Source organism: Prenolepis imparis, unplaced genomic scaffold (assembly GCF_030444845.1).
Source record: "Prenolepis imparis isolate NDT839.2.m4 unplaced genomic scaffold, iyPreImpa1.0 SCAF_4, whole genome shotgun sequence".
Lineage (NCBI taxonomy): Eukaryota > Metazoa > Arthropoda > Insecta > Hymenoptera > Formicidae > Prenolepis > Prenolepis imparis.
The window spans coordinates 7306886-7323143 of NW_028141162.1; the positions used below are offsets into that span (position 1 = coordinate 7306886).

The 16258-nt window shown below is 43.0% G+C and overlaps 1 protein-coding gene across 4 annotated transcripts in view; it reads right to left on the bottom strand.

Annotated features, from left to right (window-relative positions):
• The window catches only part of Toy (paired box 6 protein twin of eyeless), a 32161-nt gene that overhangs the window by 4303 nt on the left and 11600 nt on the right, over nucleotides 1-16258 (bottom strand). For 3 of the 4 annotated variants that reach the window (XM_083037135.1, XM_083037133.1, XM_083037131.1), the window contains 7 exons: nucleotides 14095-14344; nucleotides 13334-13514; nucleotides 9373-9649; nucleotides 7412-7576; nucleotides 6929-7011; nucleotides 2145-2371; nucleotides 1568-1830 (listed from right to left, as the gene is read on the bottom strand). In XM_083037135.1, coding sequence (XP_082893261.1) covers nucleotides 1568-1830; nucleotides 2145-2371; nucleotides 6929-7011; nucleotides 7412-7576; nucleotides 9373-9649; nucleotides 13334-13514; nucleotides 14095-14333 — 1435 coding nt within the window. In that variant the 5' untranslated portion in view covers nucleotides 14334-14344. The remainder of the gene's footprint in view (nucleotides 1-1567; nucleotides 1831-2144; nucleotides 2372-6928; nucleotides 7012-7411; nucleotides 7577-9372; nucleotides 9650-13333; nucleotides 13515-14094; nucleotides 14345-16258) is intronic. The other variant, XM_083037132.1, reaches the window with a different exon arrangement.

Below are 16258 nucleotides of genomic sequence, written 5' to 3' on the forward strand. Positions count from 1 at the left end.
AGAAAGGGGAAGAAGGGGGGCGAAAGAGCGGAAAAGAAGAAAGGCGGCGGAAGAGAAGAGTGCGCGGAACGGCGAGAGGGACAGCGGGGGGTGGGACACCCTGCGCGCGTGTTTCGCAGTATTCCACCATTCCGGCTTGCGCTCCGCTCCGTTCCTGTAGATACGCCGCGCACCCCGTATTTCCTCCCCTTTGGGTTCGCACGTTATTGAGCGCTCGCCCAGCCGAGGCGAGACCCAACCCATCCACATCCTCTGTTCACCCCTGTATATCCTCAGGAGGGAGAGGAAGCAAGAGAGAGAGATAGAGAAACGAAGAAAGAGATGAAAGGGGGACCCGGAGGGTGACGAGAGGGACGGATAGACACGAAAGAGTGAGCGTACCCTCGAGGGTGAAAGGGTGTAGGGACGAAAGGGATGAGAGAAAGGGAGAGAACGAGGCGGCGCAGGCTGCGAGAGGAGGCGCGACCCTCCGTGGCTTTCGCTAAACGAGAAGCAAGGGGATGAGATGTGGAGATAGACGGAGAAAAGAGAGATAATAGAGAAAGAGAGTGGAAGAGAGTCGGGGGAGAAAGAAAAGGAAGAACCGAGCGGAGGAACCAAGCGTACGTAAAAAGAGGGAGAGGGTAGCCGAGTTGAGAAAATGGAAAATTCACCAGCTACATCGGCAAGGTTGGAAAACCGCCGAACATCCCATTCTTCGATTCAGCCCAGCGGCGCCATGCGAGATTTGTTTTAAAATCCTTTTACAATTCAGTGGGCGAGCGTGGAGCCACGACCGCGTCGTTGCCCGCTCGCTCTTTCATCCCTCTCTCTTACCTTCTCTCTTTTTGCACCCCCTCTTTCTATCTCTATCTCTCTCTTTCTCTTTCTCTCTCTGTTAGCAAGACTATGTAGATTGCGTGTGAAGAGGTGCTCCCAGGTAATTCTCGACGCTTTATTTCGCGCTTTGAGCTGTCTAGAACATGGGAAAGAAACAGTGGCTGTGCCAAGCGAAAATTGGAAACCAAAACCTCTATTGGTTTTCGGCGTTGGATTTGTTCGTTTTGTCATTGCCTCTCTTATTTTTATTTGTCGCATTCTCGAACGTCCAACGTGGAAAATTTTCAAATAATCTAATATAAATATAATCAAAACATCAAAAGATATAATTTAAGCATTGGAAAGCTAAGAAAGAACTTTAGCTGCAAATAGTCTGTTAATACACATGTACATATAAAAAGCTTTAGTGCTTTTATAGACGGTAATTAATGTAAGAGTTTTTAAGCAAATTAAAAGAACTGTAACAAAATGAATAAAAGATAGTTGAACAAAGTTAAATCTGTTGAGTGGAAGAAAATCTCGTCCGGAAAAAAATATTCACACAAGATTCGATTGAGAATTTTGGCCTTGGATAAAAAAATGCGGTACTCTCTAATAATAATCAATTGCTATCGATACGTCGACGTTTTGGGACGCCCTGCACATCTCCTAAGGTAGATAAACATTTACTGTGCTTTATGCAAACAGTGTTATATTATTCTAAGTAACCTTGAAAGCGGGGAACGGGACAAATTAGTCGAGAACTCACCGGTCGCGGTCGAGGTCGTCGGTTGATAGGGTACTCCACCTGGTCCGGTAGGTTGTCCTCCCGGTGTCGTGGGGGTGCCGCCGTGAGACGTCGGGATGCCACGATGAGGTTGCGAGTGCGCGGCCGCGGCCGCGCTGTGCGCGTGAGAATAGGATTGCGTAAGCGAGTGAAGAGGCTCGTGAAACACATACGCCGGATAGCCTTCGGCGCGTTGCTGAAGACAGCTTCCACCCATTGATCCGCCCAGACTGCTTGACATCGAGCTACAGGCAAGAAAGAAAAACAATGGATAAACGCGACGAAAAGTCTGTCATTGATATCGGCACGCAGTGTCAATTAATTTTTTTATCATGACAATTAAACCGAACGGTAAATATGAAGGAAGCTCTTTTATCAGGATATTTAAAATTAATATTTCTAGAAAAAAACATTTTTTTGCGGAAAAGATTGAACGAAATTTCAGTTTTTACAAAGACAATGAATATCGCTATTCACCAAGTTATCAAACGTGTCCGATATCTATTCTTGCATGTAATTTTTGTATTTGTCAAACAATGCTTTATCGAAATTCTCCTACCTATATGTGTCGGGCATGGTGGCGATTGGTTGCGGTATCGACGAGTACATGGCGTTGAATCCGGCGTTTAAGGGCAATCGTGGTGTTGCAGGGGTGGCAGCGGGAGGCGCGGTGCCGCTGCTGCCTCCGCCGCTGCCGCCAGCCACCACCTGATCGACGGCCGCCCTCCTCTGGTTCCGTAATTTCTCCTCTCGCCGCCACTTCGCCCTGCGATTACTGAACCACACCTGCAACCGACACAATGACGGTGCCTTTGTCACGATAAGCACACTCGGCGCCGCCGACACGGTATTTCGCATCATCCGCACTCATCCGCATTCGCACTCGTTCGCGCTTCCCGATTCTCTTCTGCTTCCTCCCCGAAGAGAACACCCTCGCATCTTCCCCGAACCATTCCGTCGCCTCTCTCTCTCTCTCTCTCTCTCTCTCTCTCTCTCTCTCTCTCTCTCTCTCTCTCTCTCTCTCTCTCTCTCTCTCTCTCTCTCTCTCTCTCTCTCTCTCTCTCTCGCTCGCTCTCCCTCCTTCTCTCTCTTCTGGGTTTTTTTTTTGCGAACCTCTTGTGCACTTTCCGAAGCAGCGCGAAATCTAGCGCCCAGACACTCCTTTCCGCATCCCGTTCTGCGAAACGGCTACGCTAGTTTTTGCGAGACGCTTCTCCAATTTGTTAATTATGATTGAGCAGTTGTCAGACGGGAAATTGAGTTACTCTTGCTCGCTTGGTCCCTTTTCGCATAGCACCCTTCACTCTCGCGTATATTCTCTTTACATGTTCCTCTATCTGTCATCCCTTTGCTGTCGCGTATACTTACACGTGTCTCTTACCAAGCGTCTGACTACAAACCGCATCAAATTCGATATTCAAGAAATACTGTAAGTAATACACGGTTTTAATCTTACATTAATCGTATCGATTAGAAAAAAGGGTCCACGATTATTTCTATCTTCAATGCTATTAGATCTTTAAAACGTTGATTAACTTTAACCTTTATGACCCATCGACATTCTTCTTGTCTCTTTGCAGAATTATAATTAGAAGAAGGTAAAGAATACGTCAGAAGATTATATAAAAATGTTTGTCTCAAAATAATAAAAATAGTAAAGGATTAATAATGTCATCAATAATTGTCCCTTCATTATATGCATGATATCTTAAATGACACGACACAAGCTCGTAAAATAAATTGAGACTTAAGTTCCTTGCAACGCCTGCACGGATTTCGTGATTTTTGTGATTCTCTTCAGCAATAAGAGGATTTGTCCCCTTCAATATATAGGTTTTCCCTCGCCGGCGCTTAGAACAATCCATGAACCGTGCATTTGGCTTTTTCGTAAGACCTTTTTTTTCTATGTGTATACACTGCAGCAATCGCGTATTCAGTCGCGTCAATTTCACGGGCAGGCAGTTAATTCGCTATGCTCTCTCGAATTGTCTTTACGCGTAAAAAAATATTTTAATATCATTATCTATGTTACACTTTACTTTTTTTATCGAGCATTATTGTTACAATTTTTTTATTCAATAATTATTGCATTTTTAATTGGCGAATATCGTGCAACTTCTATTCGCGCAACCAATCGAATCGATCATCAATCGAAGAAGAGAGAAAGAGGGAGCGAAAAAGCCCGCTTCTAATAAATTATATTTAATACAGTCGGGAAAAGTTTTCGAAAGAGAGATTTACATGTTTTCGCATGCTACTGTGTACGCGGCTAAAAATAGAGAACAAAGCAATAACGGCAATTTCCATTCTTGTCGATTTTGGTGTATAACGAATTACCGCGTGTGCGATACGGAAAAAAAGGGGGATGTTTTTCGCAACGGAAAGAAATGCCATCAACGTAGAAATACAAGCCTTCCGCAATCTCACGTATAACATCGCGCGCTACGAGCATGACGAGGGTCCTCGATTGAATCAAAAAATAAATTCCATCCTCCTGTCCTCCCCGTTGGCGCAGCAAATCGTGTTGGACCATCCCACCGTCAAATATCTGCCATTCGCCCGCAGCGGGTTTCTTCCACCCAATACCATCGTCCCTCGTAAACTCGTCCTCCCTCATTCCGAAAACTCGTCCGAATCGATCCGTGCGAAAGTCTGTGATCCGAACATGTTCGGTGTTACTCAAAGAACGCGGCCTCTCCGCCGAGCATCATCAATGGCCGAAATATAGAGGAGACCGGTTCCCGACACCGGTTTCCGACCTTGAAACTTTCCGACCTTGGGCCAACTGGAAGCGCAAAAAATTCGTTTGTTTGCACGTCGTTTCTCGTCGTCGATGCTTTCGGAAATTAGTGGAGTGGAGCATATGACACGTCGGCTCCGCGAAATATCTTATTCCGATTAGGTAAAGAAAAAATATAAACGAATTGGAAACAAATATTTTTTCTCGAAAAAGTAAGGATTTTAACATCAAATTCCGCAATATCTAATGTCTCAAGGACTTTATGCTTGATTCTTTGCGTTCGTTTTTACTTTACGCCCTCGAAAGCATATACATCGAGGAAAATCCCGTTTTAATCCTCGTGTAGCGTATCGGCCATCGCGCTCGCACAAGTCGACTTAGGGAACGCCGAGGACGATAATCGGCCGGCGACGGACGTGCCAGCAGCACGACGTGGCGAATCTCGTGGCCGTGGTCGGGGTATATAGGTGGAAAACCGAGGGCCAATCGGAGGGCGACCTCCCTCGGGACCCGACGTTGCCATGGTTGCGTCCGAGAACCCTCTTAGGCCTTCCGCGCGATCCCTCGCGGCTCGGGCGGGTTGCGTTTACATGCCGCGCCATGCCGCACCAAGCCGCGATGCGCGTTACGTTCTGTGTTCCATTAGAGTGCCGGCACTTCACTCTTCGTCTTTCGCATGTATCTCGCCATTCGAGGATCGTCCGCAACGATCCATCGGTCCGACTCGGCGATCCTCCCCGCGATTCTCTTTTACCCTTTTCAGCGAGCTCGACTATCTTTTTCTATTCTCCCTCTCTTGGTTCCGTTCGGTTTCACTCAGTCTTCCTTCATTTTCTCTATTTCTCTCTCTCTCCCTGTTTCTCTCCCTCTTCTCCTCGTCGAACTTCTCCTTTTCCCTCTCGCGCCGGAACTCCCGGTTTCCTGCACTTAGCAAGATCAATACCAGCCAACGAGGCTTGAAAACATGCGTCAACATGGTCTTGCACTGTTTGTACGTCCACATAACGCTCAGCGCGCCCGGTTACTACCACCACACCGAACCCTGCCGGCCACTTCGCCGACCATCCCGTCTCTTCATCGCGGTGATCCAGGTGAGAGGCGGGTGAGAGGAGGGCGAGCGCGGTCAAACAATATTCGATAAGGCTACGTATATATTAACGGCTCAAAATGTTGATATTAATTATAATTATGCAACATGGTATTTTGCATCTCCCTTATGATTAAAAAGTAAAAGGGATATTATTAAAATGGGAATTGTTAAACAGCAGAAAGTGTCAACAAATATTGTGGAAATGTTTGCGTACGTAATATTCAATTAATGACAGTGAAAATAACGATATTTCGATATTTCTAATAATCGTTTAGAATGGATTACTGTGACAGACGAGAATGTAATTTTAACTACCAGTATTGGGATGCAGATGTCAAGTTATTTATAACCAAATGTAGCGAACAACGTAACACAGATTAAAATAGAATTCTGATTATATGTGTATAACCAATTGACTCGAATAATTAAAACTCGGCGAGCATTTAAAAAATATGAAGAACATTTTAATAAAGATATAAAAATGTCTTAAGATTTCAAATATATGTATATTCGAATGTCTTTTAGAAACATCTGGAATTCTTGGATTGTTTAGTTCTGTATTTACTATATCGCAGGAAATTGAAATTTACATGTATCATATGAATGTGAAGTTGCTCCGTGTTGAAGGGAAGAAAACCGATGAAGAATTTGCGGAAAAGATACGAACAAGGAATCATCGTGGTGGCACCGTTTCCTTTAAATGCGAACTAAAGTTTCACTGAGTTTTCCTGATCTTATAATTTAAATGAACGTGATTCTGATCTATCAAGACTCTGTCTCCCGTTCTCCGTGATTCTTGACTTTGCCGATGCAATCAAAGATTCTTCGAATTTGTCGAACTTTTCAACTTCTTCAGAACATTGACCGACATTTAACTATCTTCTTCAGGATTATTCAATAGAAGATTTACAGATTTGTATTTCCATATTTTTGTCGTTTATCAAATTATAATTCATGGAAAAATGTATTTTTAGAATCTGGCGCATAAAAAATAGAACGTAACATAATGAAATATTTATTATTAATAATAATTAATTAATGTACTATGAGAAATATATGTACGCGTCGTCCCAGCATTTTCCTAAACAAAATCCTAATAAATAAATAAATCGCGTCAATATTTGTTGCACTAATCGACGGGAAAAGTAACGTGCGTAAATTCCATATAAGAAAATACATAAATGATGGCGAAGTAGCGAGCGAAAGAGGTGACGAAATCCCATTGGGAGTCTCACGAGCGGCTCCAAGCTTACGTCGGAGGTATTTAATGTTCTCCACGTACAACCACGTGGTCACACGTTAAAAGCATTTAATGAAAGGGCGTCGTCGCACTTACGCCGGTCGACCCTCTCGGGAGGTACGGATGGAATAAGAAGAGAGAAAGACGTACCCGCGGGAGAAACGAGAGAGAGATAGAGAGAAGATGTAGGGGTTGCAGAGAGAGGGACAGTTGGGTGGAGCGAGTGTCGGTGGAGGAAGCGCATATACACCGCATTCGCACATTCACACTCACCTGGATACGTGCCTCAGGTAATCCGATCTTCTCGGCGAGACGCTCCCGTGCAAACACGTCCGGGTAATGTGTCCGCTCGAATTCTGAAACGAAACCAGTTTGCAACAAGTGCTCGTTATTTAGCCGCATCGTCGGCATTAATTATCGCGATATATGCGAAGCTTGTCGGTCATCGCGCATTTTCTCTCAATCGAGGAATACTAGAGACCGAACTGAGAAGACTATAATCTTGATATCGAGATATCGACTTTGTGTTGCGAATTAATATGTAACAAAGTTATAATTTAATGCCTGAATATAAAGATCGTAAACTAAGAATAAATATTACATTTAATTAAATTTTATTTGAAAAAAAAAAACAATGAAGCAAAACGAAGACTTCAAGCAATAGAGAAGAACCGCACGATTTATGAGATTTATCGTGTACAAAGGCAAGAACAAATTGTCAAAATTAATAACTTTCTGATTGGATTTTATACTGACCTTTCTCGAGGCTGTCTATCTGTTCGTTAGAGAAGGAAGTTCGGTTGCGCTGCAATTTCCTTTTCAGCCTCAGTCGCACCTGTGAGTCTTCATCTCCGGAGGAATTGTGCTCCGAATTACCGTCCGAAGTTGTCTCCTGCTGATGCGACAATAGAGAACCGGTATCTGGAACAAGAATTAATTGTCTCTATTTTAATCTATTGTTTCATTAGTCTTCAATATTTCGCTCATTTGCGATTATATTTAAATTAACCCATTGACCCGTTTCAGACAGATTATTAAAAGCGTAATTATTAATCGCATTCACACACAGACCATCAATGAAATACAATCACTCTGACATTTTCAAAAAAAAATCTCCGACAGTTTTCTCCCATTATGGGAAACATTGCGATCTAATTAGGACTCGCTATTTGGTGCCGCATCGACCGATTTCGTAACGCGATCCGCCGTTCTCGAGATTCCTAGACACCGCCGCACATCCAGGCGTGTGCGACCGGTCTTCGAGGTCACGTCTCGTGTTGGTGCGTTGGTTCGTACGCGCGCGAGCGTAGCCCCTCGTCAAGCCCTATGGGCCGCGATTACTTTCCGCCTCCGCGCATCGCACCCTCGTCTCTTTCCATTCCTCCCGATACCTTCCCGGCGTCTCTCCGTACCTCTGCTCTATCCGTGTCCGTCCCTCTGTATCACGCGGTGGAGAGATGTACATATATACGTGCGCCCTTACGCTCTCGTACATAGATATGTATATATGTATTATGTATATATGTATTACGTATATATACACACACACACACATACATATATACAGTTCGTTCGTCAGCTGCTCGCTTTCTCGTTCGCTCATCTCAACCCCCGCGCAACCCCCAATTGGACTCGACCCGGCGAAACCCCCTCAACTAGAAATACCGGCACCCCAAACACGCCTCTGTCTATCTCTTTCTCTTCCCCTCTTTTCTCTTTCCCTTTCACTCCTTCCTGCTTGCCTCTCATCGCCCTAACCGTCTGCCTTCTTCCCGCGGAACCCACCCACCTCCTCGCGAATATCCCTGCGCGTAACGACCAGACCGGGAACGATCCTCGGCGGTCCGCTGCAGACGGATCGTTGGCTTTAATTTTCTAGGTGACGACGCACGCCCGGCGAAGAAAGAGAGGAGATTAGCCGATATTCTCTCTACGATCCGACCGCTTAATGCGCCCGCTCCGGCCAAAGTGGCAGCGATCGACCGTTCGATGCATTCCTGTGCATTCAAGTGTGCATTCAATGAATGTATAAACTATTATTTATAAGTAGCAATGTTATTCGAGGACCTTCCATTATAAATTTTCATATAAATTTTTAAATTATGTACTTTGAGGAGATTTATCTCATTTGTTTTTATTTATTAGCGTAAATTCTCATATTATAAATCTAAACGTGTCATCTAATTAAATCTGCAAAGATAAAGTTTAATACTATTCTAATTTAAATATATTTATTGATATTTGAAGAATCTCTAATATTTTGACCGAAATTATTTTAGAAACATTTTCGAGTCCGCGGAAAATACGTTCGCAATGAAAACACTTTTCTATCTGTCACTTTACCACTGCTCACGTAATCTACCTATTGAGAACGGCCGACATCTGGATTTGTCATCCGCGGACTGATTCTGGCTATAAGAACCGAGCCACAGGCCCGATTTCCTGTGATCCTATTAGACTTATAGCGTTGTATGACGGATTCCTTTTCCCGACTCCACCGCATATGTACACGTGCATTGTACGAGGTGTCAAGGACTTGGAGTCGCATAAGCCTCGAACGAAATAATGCGCGAGAGAAGATATAGTTCGAAGATATCTTTAAAATTGAGATTGTATATATTTTAAAAGCAAATATTTTTGTCTAAATAAATTAATAAATGCTGGGTTGCGTAATTACTAAAATTCAATTACAAGATACAAAGTAAATGACAACTTACCGCTCCGCTTCAACAAAGAATCATCGCGCCCGTGAAGTTGACTACTGGGCAAGAGAGTCTGGCCGGATCCAGGAGTTGCTGCTGTTGGAATACCCGTAGCCAAGGGATGATGGGAAGGTGTTGCCGAATACCACGCTGGCGGCCAGCCTGCTGCCTGCCCGTTAAACATTCTCAGCTTATCGTAAACGCTCTCAGCCCCCTGATGCACTTGCACCGCGGCCGCCTGTTGCTCCTTCTGCGAAGCCAGGTTCCTAAGTACCCTGTTAATGGACGACACCTGCGAAGAAAATAAAATGTCCGCTGAGAATCAATTATCTCCGCATCATTTATTAATGTAATCCTATTTTAGAGCCAAAGAGAAACTGCAAAATATCTGACCATCTGCATTTTTTTAAATTACGCTTCTAATTCTCATAAAATAATAAATGTAAATAGATTATTATTGCAAAATAATTGTTTCGGGAACTTGCTTCTAATTTGTACTTTGCTAATTTTGACAACGATCATCCCCAAAGACGGCTAGTATAATTTTATCAGAAGATCGAGATACTATATTCAATGTTGATGAAAATGACTCAGCGTTTTATTCGATTTTGACGACGACGCACTGAATTAATTCCGCGACAATTAATCGCACAATAGCGTAATAATACAATCGAGTATTAATAAATTTCGAACGAAATTTAAGGATGCGAGAAGCTGGCTCGCGATACGATTTTTAAAGCTTATTAACAGAATAGCGGATTTTTGATAAGTGAAGTCGGGGGAAAACAACTGACGAGATTCTCCTTACGGATTAATGAACATTTTATATATGACTCGGAAAGAAGATTGTGTTAAATTTTAGTTTGCAGAAATCTATCGATGTGTCGATATATCATGTGCGAGGTTGGTACGTGCGATAATTGTTCATTCGCAGGGATCTAGCACTTTAAGATCGCTGACAATGAGATCGTGTCGGAGGGGAGAGTCACGCGCATCTTTGAGAGACGAACGCATTTCTAAATAATATTTACTTTATTTTAAATTTTATATAAATTTTAAAAAATGTTTTAATATATAAATAATATAATATTTAATATTGAGATATCTCTCTAAATTATTTTTATGATTAACGATCCATAGATTTAAACTGAATTCATCAATACTTTTTAATTTTTTTAAATTATCTATAATTCTAAAATTATGGAACAATAAAAGATTTTTTTCCTAGTTTTTTACTTTGATATTCTTTGATTTGCTTTTGATATTCTTAATGTAAAAAAAAATTACTTAGAAAATATTATGCTATCTTTTGACACTAATGACTGGCAATGTATCCCTATGCGCAAGATACCTCCGTCATCCATTTGCGACGGATCAAGGAAAAGAGATATAAAAGCGAAACAGGCCGGGACGCGGCTCTTTGTAAACTCTCGCGACCGCAGCCACTCGTCGTCGCACGAGAATCATTTCCGTCGTCGTAGCTGTGCACTGATTGTCCGCCCCTCGTCGTCTCTCGCGCGGGATCCTTCTTCCTCTTTTTCGTCCTCCCGCGGTCGAGGGATGCGAATGGGAGCGGGGATCGTATCCAGATGAAAGGACACCGCCGTCCAATTATTATTACATAAAACGGTCTCCACGACTCTTTGTCCCCTTCCAATCCAAGCACGGTTGTCGTCATCGTCTTCATCTTGCGTCCGCGACCGAGCCACTGGCTAACTCCAAAGTTATAACGAGCCCGCGTATAACATGGGGATCCAAGCATCGCACTCTCGACTTGTTCATAATGGTCCTCGGCGCGCTCCATACGCACACCAAACCCGTTCTCCACACCCTTCTGCACCGAGCTTGGTGCACCGGATATACATACAAGGTCGTTAATGCAACGGATGTCGGATATCGAGCGAAGCTTCTTAATTACGAGGTCGACCGAGAACTTCGACAAGAGCGACGTGAGAGAGAGCGGGAAGCCGAATCCTTCTCGCATAGTTTGACTTAAAACCGACGGAATAATGGCCGGGCAACGCCGAGAGTCGTTAGAATAGTACATGGCACGGCTGTCTATTAGAACCGGATTAAAGACGAAGTACTCTGACTTCGCGCAATTCAACAGTTTTGATTATGTCCGGTTATTCCATATATATTTTTGATTATTGCATTTACTATCGTAATTACAGGTCGCGAATCAAAATTTTGTAAACGTTCTTAATCTTTAACACAACCACCGCCACAATGAAATTGATGAAGAGATTCGGGAAGAGGCAGTATCTCGTTTAAATTCAGTTTCTCGAGTATTGCAAAATATCGATTCTCGATGATTTTATCGGTCGACATCTACCATGCCTGCAGCTCATCGAGCATACGTAATTCCAACCGTCTCGGCTTGTCCCGACGCCGTGAGATAATAACAGGCGGATAGCGGAAGCGACGTTTCGAGATGAGTTAGCCCCGGCTAACCCAGACCAGGCTCTCCGTCATCAGATCGTCTATCCAGCTTGGATGCCAGGAGAGAGAGAGAGAGAGAGAGAGAGAGAGAGAGAGAGAGAGAGAGAGATAGAGAGAGAGAGAGAGGAGGGAGGGAGGGAGAGAGAGAGATTGTACTCTCCGCACCGCTCCACTCTCGCCGCACAACAGCCGCAGCGTCGATGCAGGCCATTACACGCGCGACCGGACACGAATAATTGTGCAACACGCTTAACTGATCCCATTCACCCTGATTCTACCCGCTCCCGTTCGCTCTCGCCGCCGACTAACCCCCGCCGCACCCTCGGCATCACCCTCGGCGCGATGTGTACCAGCCGCAACAGCCAACGCCACCGCCGACGCTACCAGCGAGAGAGGATCGAAACGATCGAGAAAATTTGCCATCAGTCAAATAATGTCCTTTCTTCTTTTCATGTTTTCAGTTAATGTACGAGAATAATTTTAGAGTTATTTTTCGTCTATTAATAATCTCGAAAATTTTATATTAATTTTGAATATTAGATTTTATAATAGAAATTTAAAAATTACAAAACGTCATTAATAATGCTAGGCGCCTGTCATTTTCTAAAAAGAAAATGTATGATAAATATTAAATCTAGTGAAGTGATAGATATAATGTTATAGAGTGATGTTCTCTCAAATGTAACATCACTACTGGTCGATGCATTACATGCTCGATGACAGGACGACACGTGCTAGACGCTCTGATTGATCACCCTGAAGCCTCCCACATCCCCTCCCAACTTTCTTCATTCGATGGTTCCTAGGAACACATCGGTAAGAGCGAGGTTCCTCCACGAGCCGATGGATAACGACTTGTACGCGTGCCATCCCCCTCGGCACGTATTCCTGACGGTATCCGATAGGGAGAGTATTACCGGGAGGGAGAGTGTTCTCGAAGAAGCCAGACGAGGAGGATCGACCGCGCGAAATATCCTCGGGTAGGTCGATCGGCAGAAGGGATCGCAAGGTTTGGGAAGGATGTTTGGTAGACGGATAGACGTACGACCGGAGAGGATTTTTCGAGTTCGAAGAAGGGCGATCAGCGCCCAGGAGGGTGGACAATGCCGAGGTCCGCGTAATGGACCGATTACCCCACCCAGCCGATCGCATTGACGAGACTTTGATTAGGGTCGAGTGGCCGGATCCGACGGGTAAGTACATCCCAACCGGCTGCGCGCCATGATAAGTCGACGGCGGATTACGCGTAAACTTATACTGTGTCCAATCAATAGCCCAATATGACGCCGACACAGCGGGAAATTTATTCGCACGCGTCGCGATAAGTACGCTAAACCTATCATGGTTTGCGAGCTTGAAAGACTGAAATTTGTGCGATATATCCGCTTAAACTTATTCTCTATTTGTTTTAATATACGATTCTATGTGCCGCACGATATTTATTCAAATAAAATATTTAATAAAACAAATTATTATATTAATTAGCTATCAGTCTTAATTAGATTAAATTTCTGAATTCGACATTTTTACTTACGCTGGGTATATTGTCGTTATTGCATACGCCCTCCTGCAAAAGTCGATCGCGAATCTCCCAGGCGAAGATCGAGGGACATTCCCGTTTGTAGTCGGCGATTTTGTTCACTACAGGTGTTGTCGCCACCCGTGGCTTACTACCACCGATCGCCCGTGGCTTGATCGAGCCAGTCTCGTAATACCTGCGAAAGGGGTAGATTGTTATTCTCGCTTGATGCATGTTAACGTTACGTCGTGGCGAACCTTTTGAGCACGGTGTAGTTATTGAAAAAAAATGTGAGAAACTTTATAAAAGGGGAATATCATTGGGTGAAAGCTCTAACTTTATTAATATCCTGCAATTCCTGCGAGAATTGTGACGTGATGATCACGGAAATACAACGTGAAAAATAACGTAAAAATATAACGTGTAAAATTGAGATGTAATATAAAATTTGCTTGTTATCATATATCCAATTATTTTAAAATCTCAGCATCAAAATAAAATTATTAAAAATGGGAGAAAAATTTATGAATTTTGTCACAAATGTATCAAGTGGCTTTATTATTAATTACATGAAGAAAAAAATAGCAGTTGTGCTCTGTGACCATTGAATCTGATTAATTAGATTTAAACAGCAATCATACATTTCATTGTTACTCAAATATCGTATAATTAATTTCGATTAATGTCGATTTAATTTCTCGAACGTTCTCTCTCATTCATGAAAGAAAAAGACAGAGAGAGAGAGAGAGAGAGATCGGTACGTGGGTGGTGCTCACCTGCCAAGGATCTTGGAGACACATCCATTGCTGACCTGCAGTATGCGTGATATATCGCACGGTCTGGCCCCGCTGTGGGCCAGCTCGACGATTTTCTGCCTTGTGGAATCCGGCAACGGTCGGCCATTGACGTAAACGCCGCCAAGTTGGTTAACCCCGCTGTGTCCTGCAGCCGAGCATCCAAATATCGAGTTCTGTCCGACCATAGAACCCCCAATACCCGCGCCACCCCCGTGCATCAAGTCTTCCTCTGTGAATCAAAACGCGCGCAACGTCACTTCGCCAGAACATCTGATTGGTAAACAGCGGAGAGAGTACGCGCGCCGAACGCGTTCTTATTAGTCTAATTAGCGTTCGCGCCTGTCGCACGGATCCGAAGCGTCAGATTGAACACCAAGGGAGATGTTTGCGTCGCGATCACACGCTCCGACGCCCAGCGGATGTCACGTAACGAAGATCAGTTTGACCCTTGCGCGCCGATTAATTCGCTGCCGTGTGCCTTATTACGAGCGTTACACGTACTGCGTACGGTGCACCGCACGCGGAGGAAGCGTCGAAATGGAAATATATGTACATATATCGCGTAGATCCGTCTGATATTGACGACTACGGTAATTGCGATGCAAGGAAACAATGGCATATGTCACAAATAGATGTACAGCGCATTGTGCAATTCAATAATTACGTAGGGGAAATTGTAATGTTTGCGATATGAAGCTTACAATGTACTAAATTGAAAATTGATTTGCTTAGAAGATATAATGAAGGAAATTGAAAAGATATTCGACTTTATGGTGAACAAAAGCTCTTTTGTTTTTTTGTTTTTTTTTCTATACGTGTATTTCGATGCAAAAGTGGACCTCTCAGCTTTCCTTGTCACTTTGTTAAATTTCTATGGTGCGTCAAAGGACAAGTTCTCCCCCAACGAGAAGACATCGTGACGGCGTACAGATGACGGGAGCGTCGAGCAGAGCTAGCGTTGCTAAATGCATCTTGCAATTAACGAATTTAATTAATTCCCGCTTTTGCACCGCGCAAAGCGACAAGAAATAGTTGGAATGTAATCTTGGATGGTCCGCACCGCCTCTCCGTCCCTGTGCGAAACCACTTCGTATAACAACACGAAGTGGTTTTCTCGCTTGCTGTTTCTCCGCTTGTCGCTTTCTTCCGTCCTTACGCCACTTCTGTTGTGCCTCGTTTTCACCGACGCGAGAAGATATAAAATCCCACACTCCTCTCTTTCACGATCATTCGATGTTCTATATAATAAAAAAAATAAAAAAAATATTAAGAACAGAGACGGCGGCTATTCGGAAATTAATTTTTACGTGTAATGTAATTTTTAAATATTTTGTGAATATGTGCATCGTATCGAAACTCTTATTATTACACAACTTTAAATTAATGACATTTATTTCAAAACAAAATTATTTTATAAGGCTTTTAAATATGACAGTTAAAATTTTGAGAGAAACAGAAACGTTAAAGTTTTATTAATTTCCATAAATCTGTCTTTAGGAGAAATGTTTTTCTCATCCGCAACTATCCATTGGCAATCATCCCTCTGTCAGCTTACAATTATACCGTAAAAAGTTTTTTAGCTTTAACTATCTCAGCATTACAGCTTCCTAAGCGAGCTTCGAGTAAAAGAAATAACAGGTATATAGAATATGGTGATGGAGAACGAGAAGCAAGAAATTGAAATTGAGTCTTATTATAAATAAATCCCCGGCGTCGAAGAAATTTTCGAGGAGGTGCTTCTTTTGTATATCTTTTTATCGCGATAACAATTTGTAAGTAGGAGAAAAGACAAATAATGCAATCTTTTTTAGAACGTGATTTTCTAGGCATTTTTAATTTTGTGTCTTATATAATAATGGTAGAAATTATAAAATACACTGGCAAAATATTTGAAAAAATATTCGAAGGAATCGAATTGTTTCATGGATCTGAAATATCAGGACATAATATTAACGATAATTTGAAAACAACAGAAATCGATTCTCTTTATCAACTTGTCGATCATAATCGTCGTAACTTTCCGCAAACTTGCGTCTCGATGAATTTAAAGTTCCTTTAATTATGCGCACGACGAAAAGTAGATAATCACGATAAAGGCGAAACATTTTCTTCGAGACAATTTTTCTTCGCGGCACTCTCGGTA